Source organism: Nipponia nippon, unplaced genomic scaffold, assembly GCF_047370975.1.
Source record: "Nipponia nippon isolate SJK-2023a ecotype South Korea unplaced genomic scaffold, ASM4737097v1 scaffold_10, whole genome shotgun sequence".
Taxonomy (NCBI): domain Eukaryota; kingdom Metazoa; phylum Chordata; class Aves; order Pelecaniformes; family Threskiornithidae; genus Nipponia; species Nipponia nippon.
Genome location: NW_028262291.1, coordinates 6,751,200 through 6,776,427, shown reverse-complemented (window position 1 = coordinate 6,776,427; position 25,228 = coordinate 6,751,200). Strand labels below are relative to the sequence as shown.

At 39.6% G+C, this 25,228-nt stretch overlaps 1 protein-coding gene across 5 annotated transcripts; it reads left to right on the top strand.

Moving 5' to 3' along the window:
- Positions 1-25,193, top strand: SLC5A12 (solute carrier family 5 member 12). Of its 5 annotated transcripts, XR_015701261.1 has the most exons (18): positions 1-621; positions 2,674-2,739; positions 4,121-4,172; positions 5,476-5,543; positions 6,597-6,751; positions 7,821-7,961; positions 9,361-9,490; positions 9,834-9,922; positions 11,184-11,296; positions 12,531-12,598; positions 12,966-13,052; positions 13,717-13,895; positions 14,134-14,237; positions 14,458-14,579; positions 16,076-16,608; positions 18,220-18,384; positions 21,427-21,475; positions 22,969-25,193. XR_015701261.1 is itself a non-coding variant. In XM_009461507.2 (15 exons), exons 1-15 carry the CDS (start codon positions 265-267, stop codon positions 16,232-16,234), a joined length of 1,890 nt encoding a protein of 629 aa, XP_009459782.1. In that variant the 5' UTR covers positions 1-264; the 3' UTR covers positions 16,235-16,945. The 5 variants fall into 5 exon arrangements, 1 of the variants encoding a protein (XP_009459782.1); XR_015701256.1 differs by having other exon boundaries at positions 21,427-25,193; XR_015701260.1 differs by having other exon boundaries at positions 18,220-21,475.
- Positions 25,194-25,228: the final 35 nt, after the last annotated feature.

Below are 25,228 nucleotides of genomic sequence, written 5' to 3'. Positions count from 1 at the left end.
CCTGCCTGCCTGACAGAAGCATCAGTAGCACTAGGGTCTAAGTGCATTTAGCACCTTCCTAACTCATCCTTAGCTATATTTTTTTCCTCTTTAGAAGTGAACTGGATTTAAAAAAGTCTCCTAGTGGAATAGTCTTTCTGTTTATTATTTGTCATTGATGAGTTGCAGATAAGCTTCAACTTCGCTGTCAACTGAGATAATCTATTCCGAGCAACAGCTATAGAAAACCAGAATCCTCCATCAGCGAATTGTCCAGCTGGTGCTATGTCAAACTTTGTAGCTCCAGAAGTCAAAAAATTTGTGGCTTGGGACTATGTTGTTTTTGCAGCACTATTTTTAGTATGTGCTAGCATTGGAGTCTTTTTTGCAGTTAAAGAGAGGAAAAAGAAAACTTCAAAGGAATTTTTGGTGGGCGGTAGGCAGATGACATGTGGACCAATAGCTTTCTCTCTCACTTCGAGTTTCATGTCAGCAGTCACCGTTCTGGGGACACCCTCCGAAGTTTATCGCTACGGGGCATCTTTTGTTCTGTTCTTTCTTTCATATGCGCTTGTCATCACTTTTACTGCTGAACTTTTTCTACCTGTATTTTACAGATCTGGCATTACAAGCACTTATGAGGTAAGTAAAAATAATAAAAATGGCACTATTCTAACATAGAAATCAGTATCATGTATATAGGTAATTCTAGAGAAAAATCTTACGGAAAACTTTCTGCAGTGTTTTACAGAACAAGTGTATTGATACATTAATTATTTTTAGTAACTGGTTGCATTAATTCAAACTAGTTATTTATATTGCATAAGTTGAAATCACAAATTAAGGGTCAGACCTCCTGTTATGCATATATAGCAAAGACAGGATAAGGGTTTACCCACCAGCACCAAATTAAATTACAACTGGAAAATATTTAAAGTGTATCCAAATGCTTTCAATCTTATAAGTAACTACTCCAGTCTGGTTTAGAGAGCAGGTATTAAAGATGGACTTTAAGAACAAAATTCAATACTGTCCAGTTCAAACTTGGTCTAGATCTGGCAATTAGGTTCAATTTACTATAAAAGTGGACTATCTGATATCTAAAAAGCTGAGGTGAGGAAGGGATAAGAGGAAGAAGATGGCAGGTCCCTCTCTCTCAAAAAAAAAAAAAAAAGTCAGGGCTGGAGAATGAATTCAGGGATTCTCTAGGAAATGAAATGAATGACCTCTGAATTTTCTAGAGTTTTTGCCTGGCTTTCCTCCTGGAACACACTATTTTCTTCATATGACAGTTCAGCAGTTAAAAAATCAGTAGTCCTTGATGTTATTGCCAGGAGCACAATGTGCAGCCATTGTCACCTGCACACCCGTAGGACAGCTTTTAAGCATTTGGGAATAGCCTTTTAGTCACTTTAATCAACTGCCGCAAATTTGGCTGCTCCTGTTTGCGGGCAGTTTCAACTAAGCAAGAACTGGATGAAGAAAGCCAGGTTAGTTCGTGAGGAGCTTCCTGCTAACAGAAAGGCTGCTCATGTTCTCTTAACCCAAACCCAAGGAGTGGCTTTATGCAAACAGCTCTGCCTGGGTATTTGGAAATATTTCAGTTACAGGTTGGAAGAAAGTAAAATTGATCATCTCTTCCCGTTGCCACAAGTAACTGCATTTTCTCACTGGTTTTGACGCAAGATCAGAGAATGAATTACTTCTCTCATCTGAACCACCAAAGGTGTCATTGTAGCCAGAGTCCCTTCAAGCATGCTGGAAAGATGACTCTGCTGGCTTCATGAATTATTTTTAGAAACAAGTCAAATCACGTAAATTAGCTATTTATTTGTATGGCAGACTGCGGGGCTTATTATGCAAGAGACACAAGAAAGATGAATGTGAACAAAATATGAAAGAAAAGAGAGAAGACTTGAACAGCCCGTGCCCGGTGTCTGCTGGGGAGCACTCAGGACTATGGCCCAAGGAGAGATCCAGCCGCCCACCCAACGCTGCGCGGGAGGCTGCCACAGGGTTAGCAGCGCAGATTTAATTTTTTTGGTCAACTCTGGAGACTCCAGGTGGTCACTCAGGCCTAAAATCTGGGCTTTTGGGGCTAGCGGTCTACTCACTTCCGCAGTGGTGTGATAATTGGGAATGACTCTCTACATCCACCTGGAAGTCCACAAGAACCCCACTTGCCTCTCCCTGTCGATGATGTGCAGATTTGGCTTTAGACTGAGACACAGCACATGAGAAACCCAGCATAGCTCAAGCACTGTGAAAGCCTCTATGTTGCTGCTTCTCCATCTGCTCCACCACCGCTTTTGTCACTACATGAATGAAACTATGCTGTTTCTTGTAGAGATGACCTCAAGTTTCCTCTTCATATAGTTGGAATATGCTTTCATTTGAAGTTTCTTTTCCTTGTAGCCCCTGGGCTCTTTCAGTTATTCCCAATACAAAGCATATTTTGCACACTGCAACACAACATATAACTTCAAGTACATGCTACTGATGAGAAGATTTCTTAAATGTAATTATCTCTGTGTGTAATAGTTACCATGCTCTCCTGTTCATTACTCATAGCAGTAGTGCCAGTTGCCAGTAATTTTACTTGCATAGCAAGCTGTTACTCAGGACGACCAGGAGGTTAATAGCTGTGTCACACATGCTACATGTGCAATTTACTGAGATTCCTCTTTTTCCTAGTATTTGGAGTTAAGATTTAACAAGATGGTCCGTCTTGCTGCAACATTGATCTACATCCTGCAGACGGTAAGACGACATTGACTCTTTGTGCTAATTTCACTCAACATTTATTTTGACAGACTAGTCTCGGGCTGTGCATTTTTTACAAAGAGATGTTTTAATAAGTGCTCTTTTTTCCTTAATTTTTTCAGTTGGACTGTAAATGTTAAAAAGAAATAATGGTTACTTTCCTAACTTTCTAGTTTTCTCCTGTTTAGGATTAAAAATGCCATTTTTTTCGTCTTTGACAGTTGGATGTTGTGCTGAACTCCCACAGCTTCTCAAATTCTTAGTCTCATTATGTTCCCTTGAAGTCTCTCTCTTTCCAAATGAGTGGATTCTGTCTTTTTTGAGAAGCTAGGTGAGCTGTGCTGGGTACATTTAGTTCACCAGTTACCCATTTACGACACCAGGGTGAGGGTATCCCATTGCAAAGCAGCTGCATGTGGCAAGGGCTGCTCCCAGCGCCAGGTCCCAGGGACCAAGCCCAGCAGCCCACCGGGCAGAAATCGCTGCCAAGCGTGTGCAGACTCCACATTTGTATGCTGCTCTGCATTACCATAAAACACTGACTACCCACTCCACACCCCTGTGTGTGTAGATAAAATAAATAACACTCCTGGCTTTTGGATGGAGAGGTTAGGCAGAGACTAGCTTTACTTCCTCCACAAAACACCACTTTACTACTACTGCTACTACTTAACTTTACCTACCTACTTTACCAAAAAACCCCCTCAAAAACCCAAACAACTAAAAAAACAACCCCAAAAACCCAACACTTAGGGAGCCACCCAAGGCACTATTGTAGACATCAAATAGCTTTTTTGCCCTTTGATTTAAAGCTTCACCAAGCTTCTCAAAAGATTACATTAGTTTAATGGAAAGTTTTGGGACATTGGCAGACATTTCTTTCTATGTTAATTCCATTTTATTAATTCCAAAACCTTTAGCAATAGATTTGAATGCTTATTGACTTCCAGGCTTTGTTTCTCCCTCAGTTCTGTCAGAACATAGATGTGAAGGACATCAAGTCAGATACTTTGAAAGGGATTGAATGGAACAAGGGAAGTTTAATTTCCAAGATCAATCAAAGTTATCTCTGCATCACTGTTTGTGTTTTCGTGAGAGCTCCTCTTTCCATTTGACTAGGATGTTTTTGTCATCTAGTCATCTTAGCAATGGGTGAAATAAGTAATACCAAGATAGATAATGGTCCTTCCATCAGAAAAGAATGAAATCAAAGATTTTTATTTTGTAAAGGCTGAAACAGAAAACCATACACAATACAAGCTGATCTAAAGAAACCTCTAGATCTGGTATTTTGCTCTGACCCCCACTCTACATAGAAGCCTTATCACTCAACATTCACATACGTGTGTGTTTTTTTCATGAACTTTTTCTCCTTCAGATCCTTTACACGGGAATAGTGGTTTATGCTCCATCATTGGCACTCAACCAGGGTGAGTTCCCATGCCGCACTACGTGTCTACCCCAAATACCCACACCACAAGACAATTAGAATAAATTGAGGACAACAGATAAAGCATCCAAAAAAAACCAACCCAAACAAACCCCTCAAATTCTGTAATAAGGTTTTTGTCTGCACCTTGTAGCTCTGCTTTTCTGACTCTCCAGATCTCTTTCTCACACCAGTACATTAGCAGGAGCCCCGCGTTTTCAGTTCTTCTCTCCTTTGCACTCAGTAACCACCCGAAGAGGTTAGCAACGAACAATTTCTCAACACCCTGACAAAGTTCACAGTGCAAGCTGATGATCCAAGATGTATCCCGTACTTTGATTCCCCCCTTCCCTGTCTCCTGTGCTCAGGTTCCCATGGGCATAACTCCATTCCCTGTAGCTGGAGCTGAATGCTGTGCTGCTTTCCACACACTTCTTTAATTAATCTTTGCAAACTAGGTTTACAGCATCCATCATGATAGATGGGATTAGCAATTTCACTGCCATAGGGCATAAGGAATCACCATGGCCCAACTCCTGATATCACCAAAATCGATTGGGAAGAGACTGAGAGGCTCTTTTCATTGTTCATCATCTGAGTTGCATCCAGTTTGCCCAATCCCACCTCTCACACAGTGCCGAGCTTCCTTCCTCTGGAGCTCAACGGAATTTTATGTGACAATTCACGTTCGTTATTAGGCCATACTAACTCTGCTAATAAGAAAATCCTGGCAAATAGATTTGCCCTCAGAAACTATGCCTGATGGGAGAGACTTCAGTATAAGTCAAACCAAACTTTGTACATCATGTAGAAAGTAACTTTATGAAGTAAAATGAATATGCAAAATTGCGTTAATGCAGCACATTTTAGTGTTAAACTGTTCCTAGTTGCAGGGAATGGAATTTAGTTTGGGATTGGTTTTTTTCCCCTAGGATTCTTTGGAAATCTCTGAGGAACTTGATTTCTCAAGAGAAAATTCTGGACTAAGAACTGAAGGAAGGCATTGCTTATAAAGCTGTGTCCCATAGGAATGATGTTTTTCTCTGGGCAATTATTCTTATGCGTTATTACTTTTGCACACTTGAAAGTTTGTTAAATACAATTTGCAAGAAAACAACAATGCAAAACAGTATCCAGTAGTGTTTAGAAACCTGAACAATCCAGCAAAGCTCCTAACAGACACAAAAGATTAAAATTAATAATTACTCCCACCCTTCTAAGGCTAAAGGATCATAGCTTTTCTGTTACCATCCAGATGACCTACCCCCATTTCACTAACCATTTGGTTTTCTTTGGTTTCACAGTCACTGGATTTGATCTCTGGGGCTCTGTAGTTGCAACAGGAATTGTCTGCACTTTCTATTGCACTCTGGTACGTAACAGGCATAACCGAAGAGCAGGAACACAGATTGCTAATTCAACCATCTTTTATACAGGACAGGCTATTGCAGAAGGGCAGCGTCTAAATAGAGTCCAAGTGGCTGAAGTTTAAAGTAGGAGAACATAGAGATAAATTTCTTTTAGACACTGTGGTATAAGTGTATTTGGAGAAAAAAGAATATTTCCTCTCAAATCCTCTGCTGTATGTCTCAAGGTTTAAACCAGACAGCTTGAGGCAGAGTCCAGATAAGGAGGTGATAACCTTCCCCTACCATACTAAATCTTTTGAGATGATTCTTCTTATCTTTTACAAGTAATAGACTGAAAAACATTGTAATGAAAAATATGTCCCTGGTATCACCCCAGACCAAGAACAGAGCGATAAAGCCTAGGAAGGGTGATCAACAGGTCATAGAGAGCTTTGCTTCTGAGTGGAAGCAACATGAGACTCCGGATTACAAAAAAGATAAACATTGCAGTGGAAGTGGGGCTCGGGACACAGCCTCATTTCTGTTCTCACTACCACTAATGATTTTTTTCAATATTTCAGTCCACCCTTGCTGAAAACACTTATTATGTTGCTCTTGCACAGGTTTCATCAAATACGAAAGTAGCTGTGGAAGAAAGCTGAACTGCAGTTTTTCTGGAGCTATTCTTCTGTGTTAGGCTGTGGACCACTGGGCTCTAAGAATTGTACAGAGTGCTGTGAGAAGTACAAACATAGGCCAGCTTGTATTCCCTAAGCTTTTGTTCCACACTATGATATATTCTTCAAATGCATATAAAGGAGGCAGAAAAAAAAATGCATTTAACTGGAGGTCAAATATTCTCATATGACCGTGGACAAACCATTTAGGCTCCGTGTCCTTTTCTGACCTGCAAAAATACAACCTTCATGGGAAAATACAAAGTTTAAGAATAGTCCTGATTTGCTAGATGCTATACATATAGCTCATGAGCTCCTGAAATAAGGGGTCTTCCTACCTTTTGCTGTACTTGAACAACAGGAAAGAAGAAGCAAGCATACAGTTTCTGTTTGTTTTAGGGAGGATTAAAGGCTGTTGTCTGGACAGATGCATTTCAAATGATTGTCATGGTCGTTGGCTTCGTGACGGTTTTGGTTCGAGGAACTACTCTCAACGGTGGATCAACCAAGATCTGGGAAGATGCCTATGAAGGATCACGACTAAACATATTTGAGTAAGAAACAAATGGTGCAAAACTTATCTTTTTGTATATTTAATGTTTAGAAACCCTACCCTCACTAAGCCAAAAATACTCAGACTTGTTATTACACTACCGGTGAACAACCTCAGTGACTCAGAGAAGTCTGTTCCCTAGTTCTTGAGTTCTTGGGAACACAGTTGACCTTCCAGGAGAGCTTAACTCTTTCTGTTACCCTCTTTGAAGAAATCAAAGCCCTGCTGAGCTCTAAGGGAGCTTTCCCATTTTTCTTTCTGTAGCTACAAACACAGCTCAATTATTCCTTCCAATTACATTTATCTTTAATTTTTTATTCATAAAACTGGCACTTCATTTTAAGTACACTCACTGCAGCAGCTAGCAATGGTGCACCAGTGCGCTGGGATCGTAAACTGACCTTCCTTTGGCTGTTTGTGGCATTGACTGGAAAGTTCATTGATCAAGGCAAGTCACTGACAGAATCTAACAGCAAGGTCAAATGTTATCTGCTATACCTATAAAGATTAGTAGAATTGCAAAGATGACAGATGCAACACAAAGATGTACTTGTACTGGTTAGAATTACTGAGTAATGAAATTTCATCATTAAAAAAAAGATGACACTGCAGCTGAAGCAATTTCTTGTAAAGGAAATAACACATCGCGATGATGTAACTAAGAGTTTGGAGGATTTTTAGAGTTTAGTAAGTGGCTTTGTTTCTTGCAAAGGACTGGGTAGTCAGTAGGCAGGATGGCTTGCAGGTCTGTTGCTGCAATATGACGCAGATCTGAAATCTGAGCATAATAAGCCTTATAAATGTGATTTATCTCAATTAATTGGCCTTCTGACTGAGTCTGCATGATAGATGTTTATCCTGACTTGATAGTAATGTGTTCCAATATAAAAGTAAAAAAACCTTCCAAATCTAAACACATTAGATGTCTGTGCTGGAAAACAGTATTACCAATGCAGCACTTCCGATTCAGAAGGTAGGACATACAAGACAGTTCTGAAAAACCACCTACCTTTTGCTAAATAAATGTGTGTTTAAACAAGTGAACTGAATTCCTTCTTTCTCTCTTCTAGCTTTGATGTAGATCCTTTGAGACGACACACCTTTTGGACAATTGTTATTGGGGGAACATTTACATGGCTAGGGCTCTACGGAGTTAATCAGTCCACGATACAGAGATGCATTTCTTGCAAATCAGAAAAGCACGCTAAACTGTAAGCTACCTGTCATTAACCTATTCTAGCAATCAAAAATACTGACGTGGAATTATACTAACAGTTTGGCAGTTATGTTAAATAAATATTGGGATCCCATTGGGTGGTGGTAAGCTAATGTTGCGCTAACAGTCTTACTTCCTCTGGCTCTAAATGGCATAAAAAAACCAAGAAAGAAAATCGGGTAGCTATCTAACTCTTGCAGTTTATTAATATGGGGTCAGGCTGTCAGATTAATCCTCAGGAGCAGAGTACGGAAAAGATGCCCACACAGAAGTTGTACTACCTACAGCTTTATTGGAAAAATGTATTTATTGGAATTGTGTTTATGTTGTATTTTATTAAAAGTGGTTATTGATTTAATGGGGCACTATAGTACAAGGCATGATCTAAATAAAATGAGATCAGTAAGTTATTAAAATTCTAAAATATAAGAATAATTCGAATCAATCGCAAAGAACCAAGCGAAACTTCATAATCTAGACATATAGCTCTCCAGTCTGCTACCTTCCTCAAGTTCAGCATTAGTATGTGCATAGCTAGACGAGTGTTTTACTAAACAACCAGATTTTTTTTCATGTGCCTAGTGCTAATTGCTTGCCCACTTGGCTGAAGCATAAAGGTGGTAATTTTTTCCTTCTGCAGTTAGCTTTTTTGCTAGCTGCAATCATACTCGTTTTCCTTAAGGTCATGGTATATTATATGAATTTACTCTGTTGAAATTCAGTTTCTGAAAATGTTTGGAAGTCACAACAGTGAGAACATCACTAGTAACAAGTCCTGAAAGACCTTTGAGTCCCAGTAGCGCAGCTCTGAACCAGCCCTAGCAAGAGACCTCGTGTAAGGTGACGTCCAAACACGACATAGGCTCTGTAGAATCTGGAAGCTCTCAGGAACTACACGATTACTGAACTGCAGCCACACAACCTTCCCAGCAGATGCTGTCACCCACATCCATCTCATGAACTAGTGAAAAAACCCCAAGCGTGTTACTTTGCAATGGCAGCATTGCAACCACGACAAAATCCACGCAAAATAATACTCTGTGTGGCTTAAAGAGAGAACAGCAGCAACTCCCGACAGACAAAAATCTGCTCTTACAGGGGACAGGAGGGACAGACCCAGCGCTCGGTGCAGTCTGTTCTGCCTACGGGTTACTGATCTTAGATCAGTCTCTTCCAGGTATGCAGTTACCTTGCCCTAGAGCATAAAGAGGCTGTATTTTTTCATGTGTTTTAACATCAGTATTACACACAATTTCTTATCCTGGTGATGCCTTTAAGAGATGATATAGCTAGATTTGATTAGGGTGTCTCTCTAAAAAGTTAGAAATAACTAACTTTTAACAGCTTTTTTATATTTATCTTGTATTAAATAGAGTTTCTTTCCTTTGTTCTAGGGCACTTTACTTGAATTTATTGGGACTTTGGACAGTGCTGGTGTGTGCAGTATTTTGTGGTTTGGTGATGTACTCTCATTACAAGAGTTGCGACCCTTGGACTGCTGATTTCATTTCAGCACCCGATCAGGTACAGATACCCATTGTTATAATTAGGAGCTGCTTTGGGCTGAGAAGTAGCACGTATAGAGACAGTTTAAGTTTTGTGGGATGCTTTATGTCCTTTCAATGCTCAGGCACTAAGGTGGTTGCCGAATCAGGGCTAGAATATATCTATTCTGGCTCTCCTGCAGTATTAATCTGATTGACCACTTCTGCCAAACGACATCCCCTTTGCTCAAAATCTGACACCCCTTGTTAGTTGGAACAAAACCAGAATTTAGCAATGTGCTCAGATGCAGCTATTTCTTTTCCATTACCCAGGAAGATCTTAACTAATTGCTTGTGTTGCTCTTGTGCTCCTTCTACCCCAGCTCATGCCATATTTTGTTATGGACATTTTTTCTTCGATGCCAGGAGTCCCGGGACTGTTTGTCGCCTGTGCATTCAGTGGAACACTAAGGTCTGTAAATCTGAAATGACATTTTAGCTGTGTACCATTGATTTCTTGAGGACCCAGAATGAGGTCAAAACATGAAACCCTAAGAAAAGTCCAGCTGTTTTTCTTAGCACATTCTAGGAAGAAGCAGTAGTGATCTGTCAAGTTACATTATATTTATGTCAAAGTCTAGCTCCACTGCTCCAGTATCTTTCCATCCCAAATACATTTTAGAATAACATTATCAACACATTCAAAAGGGTATAAAAACTGAGGAAACACCAGTTCTCTTTGCAAAAGAGCTCAGCTTCCTAAAATACCTTTGGAGCTGCTCATGATGTAATTGCCTTCACTCAACCCGACTGCCACAATATCATAGTTAGGGATAGAGAGCTTTTCAGCAAGTCTATCTGCACATGACACAGAGTTAGGCTAGGAAAAGAGATGTCTGCATAGGAGTTTTAAAAACAGTGTGTTCTTCAAGAGGGTGCTGTGCGTTATTGTAGTTCCTACCCTCTACAGGCCAAACATCAATACTTCATAGGACATTAGAAAGACAGAAGATTCAAGTTCAAATTGACATTATTCAAATGCCATAGAGTCAATCTCCAACAGGCTGTTTCTAAAGACTCTTATCTGAGTAGAAAAAGCAAGAGAGCGCTATCAAAACAGGAAAATAAAGAAAAAAAAACCCCAACCCCAAACCAAAAAACCCCACATAAAAGGCACTGGCTGCTCCTGGCAGGAGACGAAGAGAACACAGTTAAGGGCACCGAGTACCAAATACTGTGCTGTAGGTATCGACGCTGCCATATTGTCACAACAAATTCACAGAGATCATGTTCACCAAACATGGGTTAACTCACCTAGCTAAAAGAGTCAGACTATTCCTATTCCATATTTTTCAGTTATGAGAGAAAACAGGCATTTTGTGGAGAAACAGGGTATCACTAGTGGTCACCGCACATCCTTTGATTTGTGAGGGAGTAACATCTTTATTCTGGAACATGCCTATATTTTGAAGGTCTTTGCAGCCTGGTAAACTAAAGGGTCAATTAGGATGAGTTTCTACCTTGTTCTGTGCTAGCATGAAGCAGGGCCCCTAGCAATCGCAGAAGGGACAGAAACCTCACCAGCATCAGCAGAATATGTGAAAAATACTCTTCAAGAACTGGACGTTTTATAGTATTAATGCTGAACAAGAGGCAGCATTTCTCTATAAATACAACTTTATTTCAGATTATATTGCTTCCTATTTACTTAATGCTCTTCTCCATTTCTACAGCACAGTAGCTGCCAGCATCAATGCTTTAGCAACTGTTACCTTTGAAGACTTGGTCAAGAAAGGTTTCCCAAACCTCTCCGAGAAGATGAGCACATGGATCAGCAAAGGCTTATGTAGGTACCTCAGACGGGATGATTTATTTAACAGCAAAGTTGTCCATCCCCCCAGCTGCTATTACTACAGGAGAAAATAGGGCAGGATTTTATATACTCAGAGCCTTGAGAGTCTCAGACTCTCAATTGACTCCAAGAGCAATTCTGTGAGTAGTGAAGAGCACTGTCTAGGGACACTACTTCAGAAACACACTTGTGCTTCGGAAACCTCCACAGGAGCATAACCCTCTATAAACTCCCAGGATGAATGTCAGCATGATGCTTCAGTAAAATTAAGCGTGTGCACTATATGGTGCACTACTCAAAATCCTTTGAAAAGTTTTGTCTACTGAAAATACTGGGGAACACTCTGAGATCTTCTTTACAACACAGAAAGAATATCAATGTAGTTATTACCACATTACTCTATAGAAGTATTGCTAAGTATTGTTCTTTTATAGTAGTACAATAAGACATTTCTATTCAAACTTAGAGTACCGCATAAGCAGGCTGTTCAGTTTTTTTAAAGAAAAATAAAATTGTAAAAAAGAGACAAATGAAAAACAGTCAAAATATCAAGCGTCCAAAATGCTTTGAATTTTTAAGATACTTTTTACAAGTATTGCAGTAATAGCATAACCCTTTTATAAGTATTGTAATAATATCATAACCATTTGTTGATGTTGGGAAAGATCACAGAAGAGCCAAACCACTACTTTCTCTGTCTCTGTAACTGTCTCCAACCTTCTCTGTTCCTGCTTTTCCACTTACTACTTAATTTTTGCACTCAGGACCCAGAAAGATCATTTTTACCTCTGAAACCAAGGTGTGCTAGCACAGAAGATGAGTTTTAGTTGGCTTTCCTCAAGACTACTACATACAGAGTTTTGTCTACCACAAAGTTAAAACTGGTGTCAAAGGAAGAAAGCCACGTTGCTTATCATTGCTCAATTCATTCATTACATTATTTTTAAAATGTTATTTAAATGCAACAGAAATGGAAACATTTCTACATGAGGCATAACTTCAAAATTAATTTCATTGCTAAGTTCTGCTTCATAAGAAAAACCAACCAACCAAAAACCCAACAAGACTTCCCGCAAGACGCTGCTGGGTGCTTAACGGTCCGCTTTAAACATCAAAGCCCAAAGTGCAAATTCCTCCGTGCTGCCTGGTCACTTGGGACACTAGATGAATTAGAAATTGTCCACACTATTAACCAGCACTGACAACCTCCCTGCCTGATCTTTTCCAGGTATATTATATGGCGTTCTGTGCACTTCAATGGCTGCAGCAGCATCGCTGCTGGGAGGAGTTGTGCAGGTATCTTGTGCTTCAGAAATGCAGTGAACCGAACGTGAATGAACAGAAATGCAATGAACTGAATAATTCTGACATCCTTGGGGACTGCTAGATTACCTGGACAATTTCTGTGGACACTCTGCTGAGAGGAATAACTAGGAAAGAAAAAAAACCAAAACAACAAAACCATAAATCCCTCAACTCCTTCACTATTTACTCACTGCTGGGAATCAATACTGAGTGTGATTCTTTCTTTAATTGTGAACCAAAATCACCATTGGTCCCTTCTCCCCCACCATTTCCCACTGAAAATTACAGACCGAAACCAGCACTGCGTGTGCTCCCTCCAGCTGCTGCACTAAGTCCTGTCTCTTCTCTGCATCCACAGGCTTCCCTCTCCATCCACGGCATGTGTGGGGGGCCCATGCTGGGATTATTTACCCTGGGAATTGTGTTTCCTTGTGCTAACTGGAAGGTAAGGGGAAAAAAAATCCTTATCTAAAAGAAAATCTCTTGGTGGTGTATGGTTAAAACTCCATCTTGAAAATTGCTTGGGTTGTTTAGATTTAGTCTCTGGGCTGATTTTCAGATTTAGAGCCTGAGGAGTCCAAGATCTGTTTAGAGGTCCCTTTTCACTGCCTGAATTTATCCCATTTGAATTTAACTCTACCCAACTGTGGAATAATTGGTGATTAGATTCACATGAAGGTTTTTTAAAAAAATATTTTTATTTCTGAGTTTCTTCCCTTTCAATTAAAAAAGAAAAAAAATATTCAATACTTGCCCCAGCCTATATTCACCTTGGGATGCACAGAATGATTTCAATTGCTCTGCCTTTGCTAACTCAGGCAAAACACAGTATGAGCTCATTTCATATTGCCCCATGAGCAGTCCCATCACGTTTACCCAGAAGTAAGACTAAACTCTATATTGCAGTTTTGATCATCACAGTTTTGCTTCAACTCTTACTCCTAGAAGGCAATAAATCACTGTGTTTTATACCTTGGTCGAGAGAGAACAGAATTGATTTACACTGACAGAGACTGTAACCAGTCATCACTGACTCCTGCCTAATTCACGCTCGCAGAGAAGCACTTCCCATGCATCACCTTTAACAGTATCTTTCTATGCCTGCCAAGGGTGCTATCGGAGGCCTCTTAGCTGGGATCACCTTAGCTTTCTGGGCTGGTACTGGCTCTTTCATTTACCCTGCGCCACCGATAAAGTCCATTCCTCTGCAACTGTCGACTTTCAACTGCACGCTGGCTAACAGCACTGAGGCGCTGACGACGGCGGCACCCACGGTGGCTCCAGAAAGGTATTTTCCCTATCATTACCACTTGCGCCTGCGTTTTGGCGCAGCGAGCAGCCCGAGCCTGCAGCGTGCGTCTGAGGTGCAGCTGGTAACCGCCAAGCGGGCTGGGAGCACGGAGCACTGCCAGGTCATACAGTGACTGCAGCGGGAGCTGTATTTTGCTGGCACAGTCAAGAGACAATATAAACATACCTCTTGGTCATCACTAGCTGCTTCTTTCCCTTTTGTCACCTCTTCACAGGCCTTTGCTGGCAGATACCTGGTACTCCCTGTCCTACCTGTACTTCAGTGCTGTTGGCTGTCTAGGCTGTGCCATCACAGGGCTGTTGATAAGCTTTATAACAGGTTGGTGTTGTATATATATATATATATATAAATGCTTTTGCATAAGAATCTGACTCAGCTGTTAAGAGCTTTCAAAAAGTCCAGCAAGTGGCTCGTGAGACACAGACTCAGGACAGGGCAGCGAGCTCCGATCCTGCTCCCCCCCACCTCATGCTCTGAGGCTACCAAGACTCACACCTGGCTTTTCATAGACTTAGGTATCATTACTTTCTCCTTTCAGGACCCAGTAAAGGAGAGAATATCCCACCGGTGTTAATTAAACCAGTCTGCAACCTGTTTTGCTTTTGGTCCGAAAGACTCAAAACTTCCCTCTGGTGCGGCGTGCGGCACGACAGCCAGGAGGTGAGTACCCGAACCCATCAGCTCAGCCCCGCCGTGGCCTGGGAGTGACGGGTGTACGTACACATACGTACGTGAAGGCACGCGCTACGCAGAGAGCAGACTAGCTTTCAGCAATCGCTTTTTGAAGTTACGCAAGGGATGCTGCGTAGGCACTACAGACCGGAAATGAGATCAGCCAAACCCTTCTACTCAGCGTTAGTCAGTTATAAGTTACCTATTCTCCCTGTTTACGCAGTACATGGGGAGTCGGGGTCTCTGGAGACAAACAGCCCTCGGGATGGCCAGCAGCCCATGACACAGCAGCTGACCTCCCTCTCCCTGCCCTCCCCGCTCCAGCAGCTGAGCGGGGCCAAAACCGCACTTTACACCCCAGAGAGGAGTTCACCAAGCTACTGCCTCCTCCCACTGAGCACAGACAGAAAGACTTTAGCACTCACATGTCCACGAAGCTCTCCTGCTGCTGCCATCCCCACCTTCAGACCCTCCAGGGCTTCTCCCCTCCAGGGCAGTGCTGCCGGCCCATCAGGCAGAGCTGCAACCACCAGCACCTGGGCTGCTCTTGCCCACCACCTCCTCCATGGAAACAGGACCAGCTTTTCCCCAGGTGTCTCAGGGCTTCATAGCTCGTTAAGAAGCCATAAAGAATGAGCACCTCCTTTTCTTGCACTATTGTAACAGTTTGCAGAGAAACAACATTGCTCCATCTGAGGAGAATCTGCTAGGTTTACAAAAGGGACATAAAGCAATATATATGTTTTCAGCTCCTTTAGAGTACTCTACAGGTACCTTTAAATCTTGAAAGTAATCTTTCAGCTGCAAGGCTCAGTATTCGGCGATAACGTAGAAGCTGTCCTTCCACCCAGCTTGCATTAAACTTGACATTAAAGTTAATGATCTAATTTGGAGAGCAGCTGTGGCTCTAGATTTGCTTCAGCTGTTTCACTTGGCTTTTAGGTGCTCAACACAACCTTCAGCTAGAACTTCTCTGGAGAAAAAAAAAATCATCTCAATGAAAGCAGGAGAAAAAAAAAATCACATATTCATTTATCCCCTTGTATTCGCTTAAAATGTAGAATAACACCATCAATCAGTTAGTTGCAGTGTGAAACCACTGAGGCAAGCGTAGGCCAGACAAAAACCCAATCCACTAAAATGTAGATAAATATGCAAATGAAAACCTAAATCTAAGTGATGGGGAATGCACTGAGGGCACATTTCAAGACTTTTACATGAACAGAGGAGTTTGAGAAGTTGCTTTTGTTGCTTTTGCCAAAGGCTTTCTATGGGGGAATGAGAAAATCAGTGGTTGTGTATGGAGGGGACACACACTGAATTGTGCCTGCGGGTCTGAGTCACTGCACGCAGCAAAGGAATTCCTCAGATTTATAAGAAAGGATGTCAAAATTTCAAAATGCAACAAGATAGTCTTTAAGCAAAGGAAAAAAAGCAGTGAATACAGGCTTCAAACTACTAAGGTATTTTCTTTCTTTTTTCAGGTGGACTTTGAAAAAAATCTGCCTAAAGTTGTTGCAAATAAAACTGGAACAGATGACACCTTCAAGAATAATACCAACAAAGAAAACAAATGCCAGTTCCCTGGTTACAATCCTGAGGAAAATTCTTATACTAACATGAGCAGAGAATCTCGCCTCTAGAAGCTGAGGGACAAGGGACATTTAATCAAACTTTATTTCTCCAGCTTCAGAAATGAAGAGCTCTTTTTATCGCATTTACCAGCTTGTAGACGACCAAGATGGAACAATTGCCCTCTATAGCAATAAAGGCCAGATTTTTATTTATTAATTTCATGACAGACCTGGGAAATCGTTGGACAAGGGGGTTTTGGAAGCACTGCTATTTCAGAAGAAATGTTTCAGGAATCTTGTCATGGAAGCTCCTGCTCGGAAGTAGCTGCAACGCATCTCTTATCGCATCCTCTGTTCAGTAACTAGTCATTGAAGGCCAACGTGCAAAGGTGAACTTGAGATAAAGCAAGACTTTGGAGAAGTTTCTGAGGTATCTCACTAAGGTGAGACTGTGAACTGCCCTCTGATGGAGGGAGCCCCAGGGAGAGGAGGGAGGTCAGGCTGAGCTAGTCTCTGCCTATTCTTAGGTATCACAAAAAGCCTCCTCACAGGAACGTTGTATAGACCAGACTGGTCTTTTAGTGACTGAGTTAATCGTGTTTGCTTCCTCTGTGGAACTAAGATTTCTTTATAATGTCTTATTGTAAAAGCTATAGGAGAGCGTAACAAATTTTACTTCGAATTCAGGATAGTTCTTTATCCGTGTTAGTCCTGGAAAGACATCCTTTCAGCTCAAAAAGATCCACCTACTACCTTTATGCAATAAAGAAAATAAAATGACATTTGGTGATGATGCCTCCTAATTGATAATCCATGCTGAATTTTGGAAAAAGGCATGTGATTAGGCAAAATAATCTGTCTGGTAGAAAGTACCTAGTCCACTAAGTGCTCTGTTTCAGTGAAACATATTTCCTCTAAAATTTCCCTAATGTAAATCAAACTCAATAGACCACACCTCACCTTGATAAACTTCTAGATGTAGTTTTTTAGATGAATGTATTTGTTTTTAAACAAAACTCACAACTGAATGAAACCAACTGAATGCAAATACCAAAGATGACTCAGACAGTTATGGACCCAGCTGATATTTAGCTCATGTTGCTCCAAAGAACCCAGCTGTTGCTTTTACTTTATCAGGACCGTCTTTATGATGTGGATCTAGGTCAGCCTGGTCCTTGAAGTTACCTCCTATGTCTGTGTTCACGCCCAACCTCTGGGAACGGTCCCAGAATATTCAGAGAACAGAAAGAGCAGTCTGTAAATGACACTGCCTTACTTGCACAGGACAGTTTGTCAACAAACTGAAGCTAAGTCAATATTTGTGTTAATCCCTTTTACACCACTTTTATAATCTCATAAAAGCTTACAGCTGAGTCTGGCTGGCAGCCTGTTGTCTCACATGGTATGCTTTCTGTCATGCTTCCATACTCAATATGGATATCAAGGCAGAGACAGAAACTCAGTAAATACTACTATTGTATAATTTATATCTCATGGCCACACATATTATCACTTAGGTTATACTAAGAGAGCCGAACTATCACGCTTAAGGATGTAAAATAATTCTGGAGTGAAAATGGTTCAAAACACATAGCTACATGAAGCTATGTAGCTACGTGAAGCTACATAGCTAGACATTGTATGAAAAACCTCTCTACTGGTAGTTAGAGAATATCTGATTCAAAGACATCTAACAGTGAAAACGACCAAGTCTGCTCTGAATATTTCCTGAGACGCTTACTCATTGCACTATTCTTATGCTCTGCATGCTGGAAGATGCGTAGTTTGCATTTTTCAGTATTTTTTCACAAGTTTAGCAACACCTTTACATTGGATTTGCTACAGCTTTAGTATCTTTCCAAGTCCTTTGCCACAAAAGAGAATCTTAATTTGTCCATTTAATGTCAAAAAAAGTGAGTTAGGTTGGCTAGAATTGCATTCTCTCAAAATGTCTTTGAAGAAATATCCTGAAGAATTTAACTTCTTATTTCTGGACTAGTTTTGTTTCAACTAAAGCTGCTCATTGAGCCCAAGTGTTTTCTGTATTTGTAAAGGGGCCAGGCATTCCACAAGGTTTTACCAAATCCAACATGTGGACTTACATACGATCGCTGAAATCGTTAATCGGTAGTTCATTATTCAGTCTTCTACCAAGATTTAAGGATGTGGCCTAGCAAACCTGGAATTCAGAAGAATCACGGTTCTGATTAAATATTGAGGTCAGTGTTGTTTACAGTTATCATCTTATCTTCTCGTTCGCTTTACATCCCAAGCCATTGATCCTTCTAGAGAAGAGCTAGCCTGTGCACTTGAGTTGAGAAAATGAGATTAAGAAACTAGGAAAATATAAATTCTAAAACAAGAGCTTAAATTTAAGAAATTGTTAGTCTCTAGTGAAAACAGTAGACCATAAATGATTGAAAATTTGAAAAGTGAGTCTATATGTGCCTTGGGACCACAGTAAGTATTTAATTGTTAAAAGTTAAACAAGTGTCTGAGCCAAGTTTAACCCTTAAATCACTTCCTTACAATATTCTGGTTTGAAGGCACATGAGCACTCACTTTTCAAGTGTACAATTTTTTTTTAAATTAACTTTGAATATTTGGAATAATGAAGCTCAAAGTCTCTTTCAAAGATATCCAAGTTTATTACTGAAAAAATGCAATATTCAAATGCGTATGATACAGTAAGTAGTTGCATTTGTACATGTAAACCTTGATAAAGTAAACAGCATCTCAAAGACAAATTTATGCCAAAAGTGTCTTACAATAGTTAATCGGATCAACAACTTTTTCCTCAGTGAATTTCTTTAGTTCTGGGGTACATATCGGCTTGTAAAAGTAATCTTAAAACACAAAAGAAACCTAAAGCTGACAGGCCAGAGGAACTTCTAGCTTGTAGTGCATAAAAGTCAATTTCTCTGAAACGCTCTGTGGTACTGTAATCTATATTTTAAACATTACTTACAAAGTGTGGATTTATGAATAGAAAAAATAGTTGAAATTTTATTCTCATTCCTTACTTAGAAACCAAGTTGTATTTAAATATTACATAAATTTCAAATATATACACATTTTAAGAAATTTCTTACGATCATGATATTGCAAGTTAGCCAGGACTATCAGAGTAAAAAATGACTGAACTATGTTATTCAGTTAGATTTTACATGATATTATTTCAAAGAACTGAAATTTCAGTGATACTACTCTAGGTAAAAAGTAGAGCCAACAGTTTGGAAGATTTTTCAATACAAAACTCTGAGTCATCTAAATAGAACACAAAATAAAAAGGTGATCTGAATTTTTTTTTCCACTATGAACAGAAACATCATTGTGTTCTCAGTGTTTAGAATCTCATTAGCTTTAGGCTGCACTGAGTTTAATCCTAGTTTCTCACCCAGTAGCATCCTAACAACTAGCTCACGGCAATAAGAACGCAAACTACAGAGAACATAAAACATCATTGAGGTTATGGCAAAAAATTAGAACGAGGCAACAGTACTAACACAAGGTAATTTCCAGTGCAGTAAGGAGGGAATATACCATTAACATTTCAAGACTAAATCCCAGTCCTGGATTAAAAAAGTTCCTGTATAACATGGAATAGCAAAGTGATTTCTCCACAGTTCCTTGTTGTGCCGTTAGAACTTTGTGCTGTTGTGGTAACATTGTGCCATCATGACTACGCCAAAATCATGCCAATACAAATTTCTGGTAAATGTGGTTGCAATGTCAATATTAGACAAAAATTGTCAATATGAGTCTATTATATAAATTTAAAAATGCTAGGATTGCGTAGGGTATTTAGGACACCTGTGTGCATGTAGGGAGGGACATAAAGGTGTGCGAAATGTAGTGCTTGGGAAAGTGGCTGAAGGGACAGATCCAGAAAGGGATGGCCTAATGGCACACACAGATGCACCCCGTGCTTCCTCGCACCGCTCCGTCCAATGCATACCAACTTGTAAAAAGCACCAGACAAACTAGTATTTGTGCACCTTCTGCTTTGGCTTCTCAGTTACAGACATGCAAAAAGAGCCTGCAAAAATTCCTGCAGTTACAGAATTGCCCTGGAAATTGGACTATCAGCAAGAAGGCATCATTTAATAAAACACTGAGGATAAGTAAAGAATGAGCCAGAGGAGAAAGGAAAAGGATCAGGAGGGCTGTCACCATGCTCCAGCTTCAATCCCTTGATTTGCAGAACCTGTGAGGGTTCTGGAGAAAAACTTGCTGAACTGAAGAGGAGCCCTTTGCTTCCTCTGCTCTTCCCCAGCCTCAACATGCCGGCTTGTTGCATTTTACCCCAGTAGAACATGGGCTTTGCAAGCATGAGGTTGAGTACAAAAAGACTTAGGGATCTTTTAAAGCTGCTAAATTTTCCACCACAGGAATTTATATTTGCAAGTCACTTAAATGCTTTCAAAAAGTGTCACTGCATGCATTTTAGTCAAACAAAGCATGCACTGGAACTCACAAAATAACAAGTCTGTCTAAATGTGGAATTCTGTTTCAATTCCAGTGTCAGCCTTAACACCAAATAAACATTATTATGAAAGGCTGGCTGTATATTTGTTTCAACCTTTACTCCCAAATAAACAACATTAGTAGTTTATGAGGACTGAAAAAAATAAAATGCTTCTGGAAGTACTGGTGCATTGTAAGTGATTGTTGATAGCATTATTTTTATCTCTGTCCCTTTTCTCCTATGTAACACTTAATAGAAAATGTGATTGCTTGATTTCCCATTAATTTTATTGCCTTCAAATTTAGATGTTTGTATAAAATGAGTTTTATTGATATGGCCATTGCCCAGTGTACGTAAAAAAGTCTAGTTTATAATAGTTTTAATGAAGATTTGTGACACTTGCAAGTTAACTGTGTAAGAGCTGTTCCTTTTTGTTTTATGGACAAGGATCATTTTCAGTTAATCAAAATGATATGATGCTTCTAAATATGTATGTACTAATTTGTCCCCGAAAGAACTGTGACATAATGCAAAAGATTAAAAAATCCCATGATGCCACATAGGCCTTTGCAGGTAATGCCATTGGATCCCACGGCTCCAGAACTGGCAGCACTCCCATTTGGAGTCTGCAGTGGAAAAAGCCACAGCAAGGAAACTGCAGATGTGCATTACTTATGTTAAACTGATCATCTTAATGGCACATTAAGAATAAAATATCACCGAAGTTCTTGCCTTTCCCCATATTAACACTCACCCTAAAGCTGTGTTTCCCAAGATATTTTTCCTTCTACAGAACTTTTCATGAAGGAAACCTCAGGAGATTTATGGATTTATGCATTAAGGTATGTACCTATTAACCTATTTTCACTAGGCCCTCCAGACATTTTTCTTTTGGGCTTTCAGCAGGACACAATTGAGCCTAACTGATCCTCAGAACACAATTTAAGACAAGTTGCTGTTGGAAAAGGGCATAGCAACAGCTGATGTGTGTTTTGTAGTAATGAAGATATGTACTTCCAAAGAAGCATCTAACAAAAACCACTTATTGTCCATTGTCACTATGGAAATTTTAGCCTTGTCATCATCAATATTAACTTCAATGTTCATCTCAATTTTCTCTATAAATCCTTTAACAAAAAAAAAAGTATGAAAAAAATAGTCATTGTGTGGTTTGCCTGGTTTCCAAATGCCTGCTCACTATGCTGTCTGTCTGGTAAGGAAACTGAATTACAGCGTAACAGAGAGCCTGTGCTCAATCTTCAGGGATTTGGGGGGATGGACTAAATGACCTTTAAAGGTCCCTTCCATCCCAAAGCATTCTATGATTCTGTGAACTCTAAGTGCTCAGTTGTGAATACTGAGCTCTTAATACATCCCTCTACATGGAGGCAGACTTTGAGCTCTAAGGAGGAACGTCTCATTAGGATGGCTAATGAAGCAAAACTCCTTTTTCCTCTTTTAGTCACCAGAATTCAGATCTCACACATTAGGCACAAATTTAGAATGAAAAGTCATTAGAAACGAGATGTGTATAATGCATGTGGAGTTTCTGCTATTTCTGAAATGGAAATTTCTGTTGTCTGAATCAAGACACGGAATTTGGTTAGGAATAATTAAGACATTTTGGACTCATCCTTTGTATTTAAAAATATCTAGTTGCTCATGCAGTCTCTCTAAGGGCGCATGCATAGAGCAAAGTTGTCATAGATTAGATCTGCAATGATCTAAAGCATTTTTGCACAAATTGAAGTTCTAAAGCTTTGTCAGATTTCACAAACGCAGCTTGCATGCACAGTCTATTCATACTGGTCATTTGTTTGGAAAGACAATATTTAGAATATGAAAAGATCATTCACCATTCATAAAATACATTATTCCTGAGGACAGTGTGTGCCTTATACTTTAGTAAAATAACGTGCAGTCAATGCAAACAGCACACTAAACGAAGTCTAGCAAAAAGTTTTCTCAGCTTAAGCAAATGGCTAGATAGTGGCAAAACCTTTAGACATTGTTGATGTCCTCCAAAAATAAAGGAACACACACAGTGTTTTTCCAAAACTTCTTGTGCTTTTCCAGTGCATAAAATGCACAATGTCAGATCTACATACTTGCCTTTGATATACTCCTATACACCAGTGCTGAAAATCATTGATAATATATATATCTAAATCTCAAATACAAAAAGGTTTTCTATGTGTTTTTTAAGTCCAATTGGAATTTGCCTAAGTATGTATTGACATGTGCTAATATCCACAGCAGAAACAGGAAAGTATAAAACAATCAATCAATATTTCTGATTTTTGCCTAATTTTATCCTGTATATACCTTGGGCCAGCCAAGGCATTTTGTTTTTAGAGAAAACATTAAAAAGAGAGCTCATCTGTGACCTTCTGAAGAACTGAAGTACTATCACTACGTGACAGAAGTACTATCACTACTACAGAAGCTGTGACACATGGTTAATGCTGTCAAATGGTGCTTGATATTCCACAGAATAAAACAGAGAGACAATAAATTAAATCAAACGGTGTGATTTTATAAGCACTGAGGAGAGTGCATTAATTATTTCTGATAAGGACTCCTTGAGGAACTTAACGCACAACCTAGAATATGAAGGAACAAAACAGCCTTTCTGAAATACGGGAAGCTGAGTTCCACCAGCCCTTTATGACAGAACTAGTGGGTAATATCTCTGATTAGACCATACCTTCCAATTTCTTTCCTCCTTTGTGGAGTACTGTAGATACTCCTATAGTTGCCTTGTCTGGTCACAGAGAGCTGGAATTAACCAAGAAATCTCATGAATATGGTGAAAAAACTAAAGAACTTAAGGTCTGATGCTAGGTCCCCCGGTTACAATAGATCATATTCATCCACTTTGATGGGCTCTTGACTCTTAAAATTAATTTTAAATGGCATAATAAAATAAAACGATTATGCTAATACCTGCAAGTCAATACTGGAATCACACTTTTTGGTTCAATAGGGTATTGTAAGTAGTAAAAATTCAGGTCTTTTCATATCTGTCAGCAGTGATTTTGCTGCAGCTTTATCCCTAAAAAGAATGCTAAAATTTGCAGCCTTTATAGTTACTGTGCTTTGTTGACTCTTTGTTTTTAAAATTTTTGTCATCCAATACAGAGAAGCATTATTTAAAATTGTACAAGAGAAACAGAATGATTGTAACTCTTTCTCCACTCCCTTCTCTGCAAGTGAACCCTGCACACTTGTTTAAATTAAGCGCTTATCTTCTCCCACATTATGAAATGTTAGTAATAGACAAATTTCATCACCAAAATGTGACTATAACCATAAGTAACACTGCCGTATGCACATAAAACCTGAAATTTGATTCTTTACATGAACATCTACTTTATATAGTGATTTTATCCAAAAAGCCCCCCAAAACTGTACGAAGGGATACAAATAATAATAAAAAAATCTAAAAGTAACCACTGTGTGTGTGTGCATTTATATACAATCTGTATACATATCTGCCTGTATCTAACTCCCATGCTTTGACTTATTTAGGCCAATAAAAGAAGTGCACATTACTGGAACATTTACTATTACAATAAGAAGAGCATTGTAATAAAGTGCTCTGCTTCTCCTTCCCTGAACAAGCAAGTCACAATGTTACATTGTATGTCTGATATATATCTGCATAAGCTTGCATACTATAAACAGTTACTTGTATATTCAGGATGAAGTCACTGTATGAGAATATTTCAAGTTAGCATTCTGTGAAGTCATGGAATCATTGCCCAGACAGGTCAAAGGGAACAGTAACACAGTTAGACATCTGCATGCTACATCAGAGCATGAAAATGACAGTTCTTTCATCCTGGAAGCGTGTGGAGGCGGCCCTTCTGCACACGGAAGTGGAAAGACAACTCAACAGCCATGTCTTTTTCAAATATAGCTGCAATGTGGGCAATGCGATGCGTTCTCTTAGTGCTGCTGTTTTCTCTTTGAATTTAGAATTTTTGGTTTTCAACTAGAAGGATAATTTAATGACACTGATGTGCAAATCCTAAACTGCATAGTATATATTAAGCAGCCATAGACCCCTTTTTTAGGGTAGGACCACATCCACAATCTCAACAAGAGACTAGGACAAACCTGACAAAACAGTAAGCCTGAAAGATCATTTATATCAAGTTATGGCCACAAAGGCAACAATTGCTCTTTTCTTCAGAGGCATTACAGATGGAGCTGAGCAATCAGAAGCTGTAGAAGTAGTGGATATCATGTAAATTGGTTTTAGTCATGCCCTTACTGTATAAGTTCACAGGTAATTTTTTGTTTTCATTACGCTGTTAGTATCTTCATGAACAGCAGGAAAATTCATTGCCTTTTTTAAAACTGTGTCCAAATTTTTGATCTGTCTGCACATTCCTGAGTGCCAATTCTCCTTGGTGCTCACCACAGACCAGTGACAGGTAAGGCTTTTTATTTTCTTCATTGGAAGCATCTATTTCCCAGTTCCCACCAAAGCCTGCAACTGTACTGCCCAGCAAGAATATATATACACCACGGATCTCACGCACTGATGCCGGACTCTGACTTCACTTTGTAACTGCACTCTTCAATTT

Excerpts from the sequence above, each read along its gene's own strand:
- SLC5A12 (XM_009461507.2), top strand. The coding sequence starts at position 265 with ATGTCAAACTTTGTAGCTCCAGAAGTCAAAAAATTTGTGGCTTGGGAC. Across the intron at positions 2,740-4,120 it reads TGATCTACATCCTGCAGACG|ATCCTTTACACGGGAATAGT; the intron begins GTAAGACGACAT and ends TTTCTCCTTCAG. Across the intron at positions 9,491-9,833 it reads TCATTTCAGCACCCGATCAG|CTCATGCCATATTTTGTTAT; the intron begins GTACAGATACCC and ends CTTCTACCCCAG.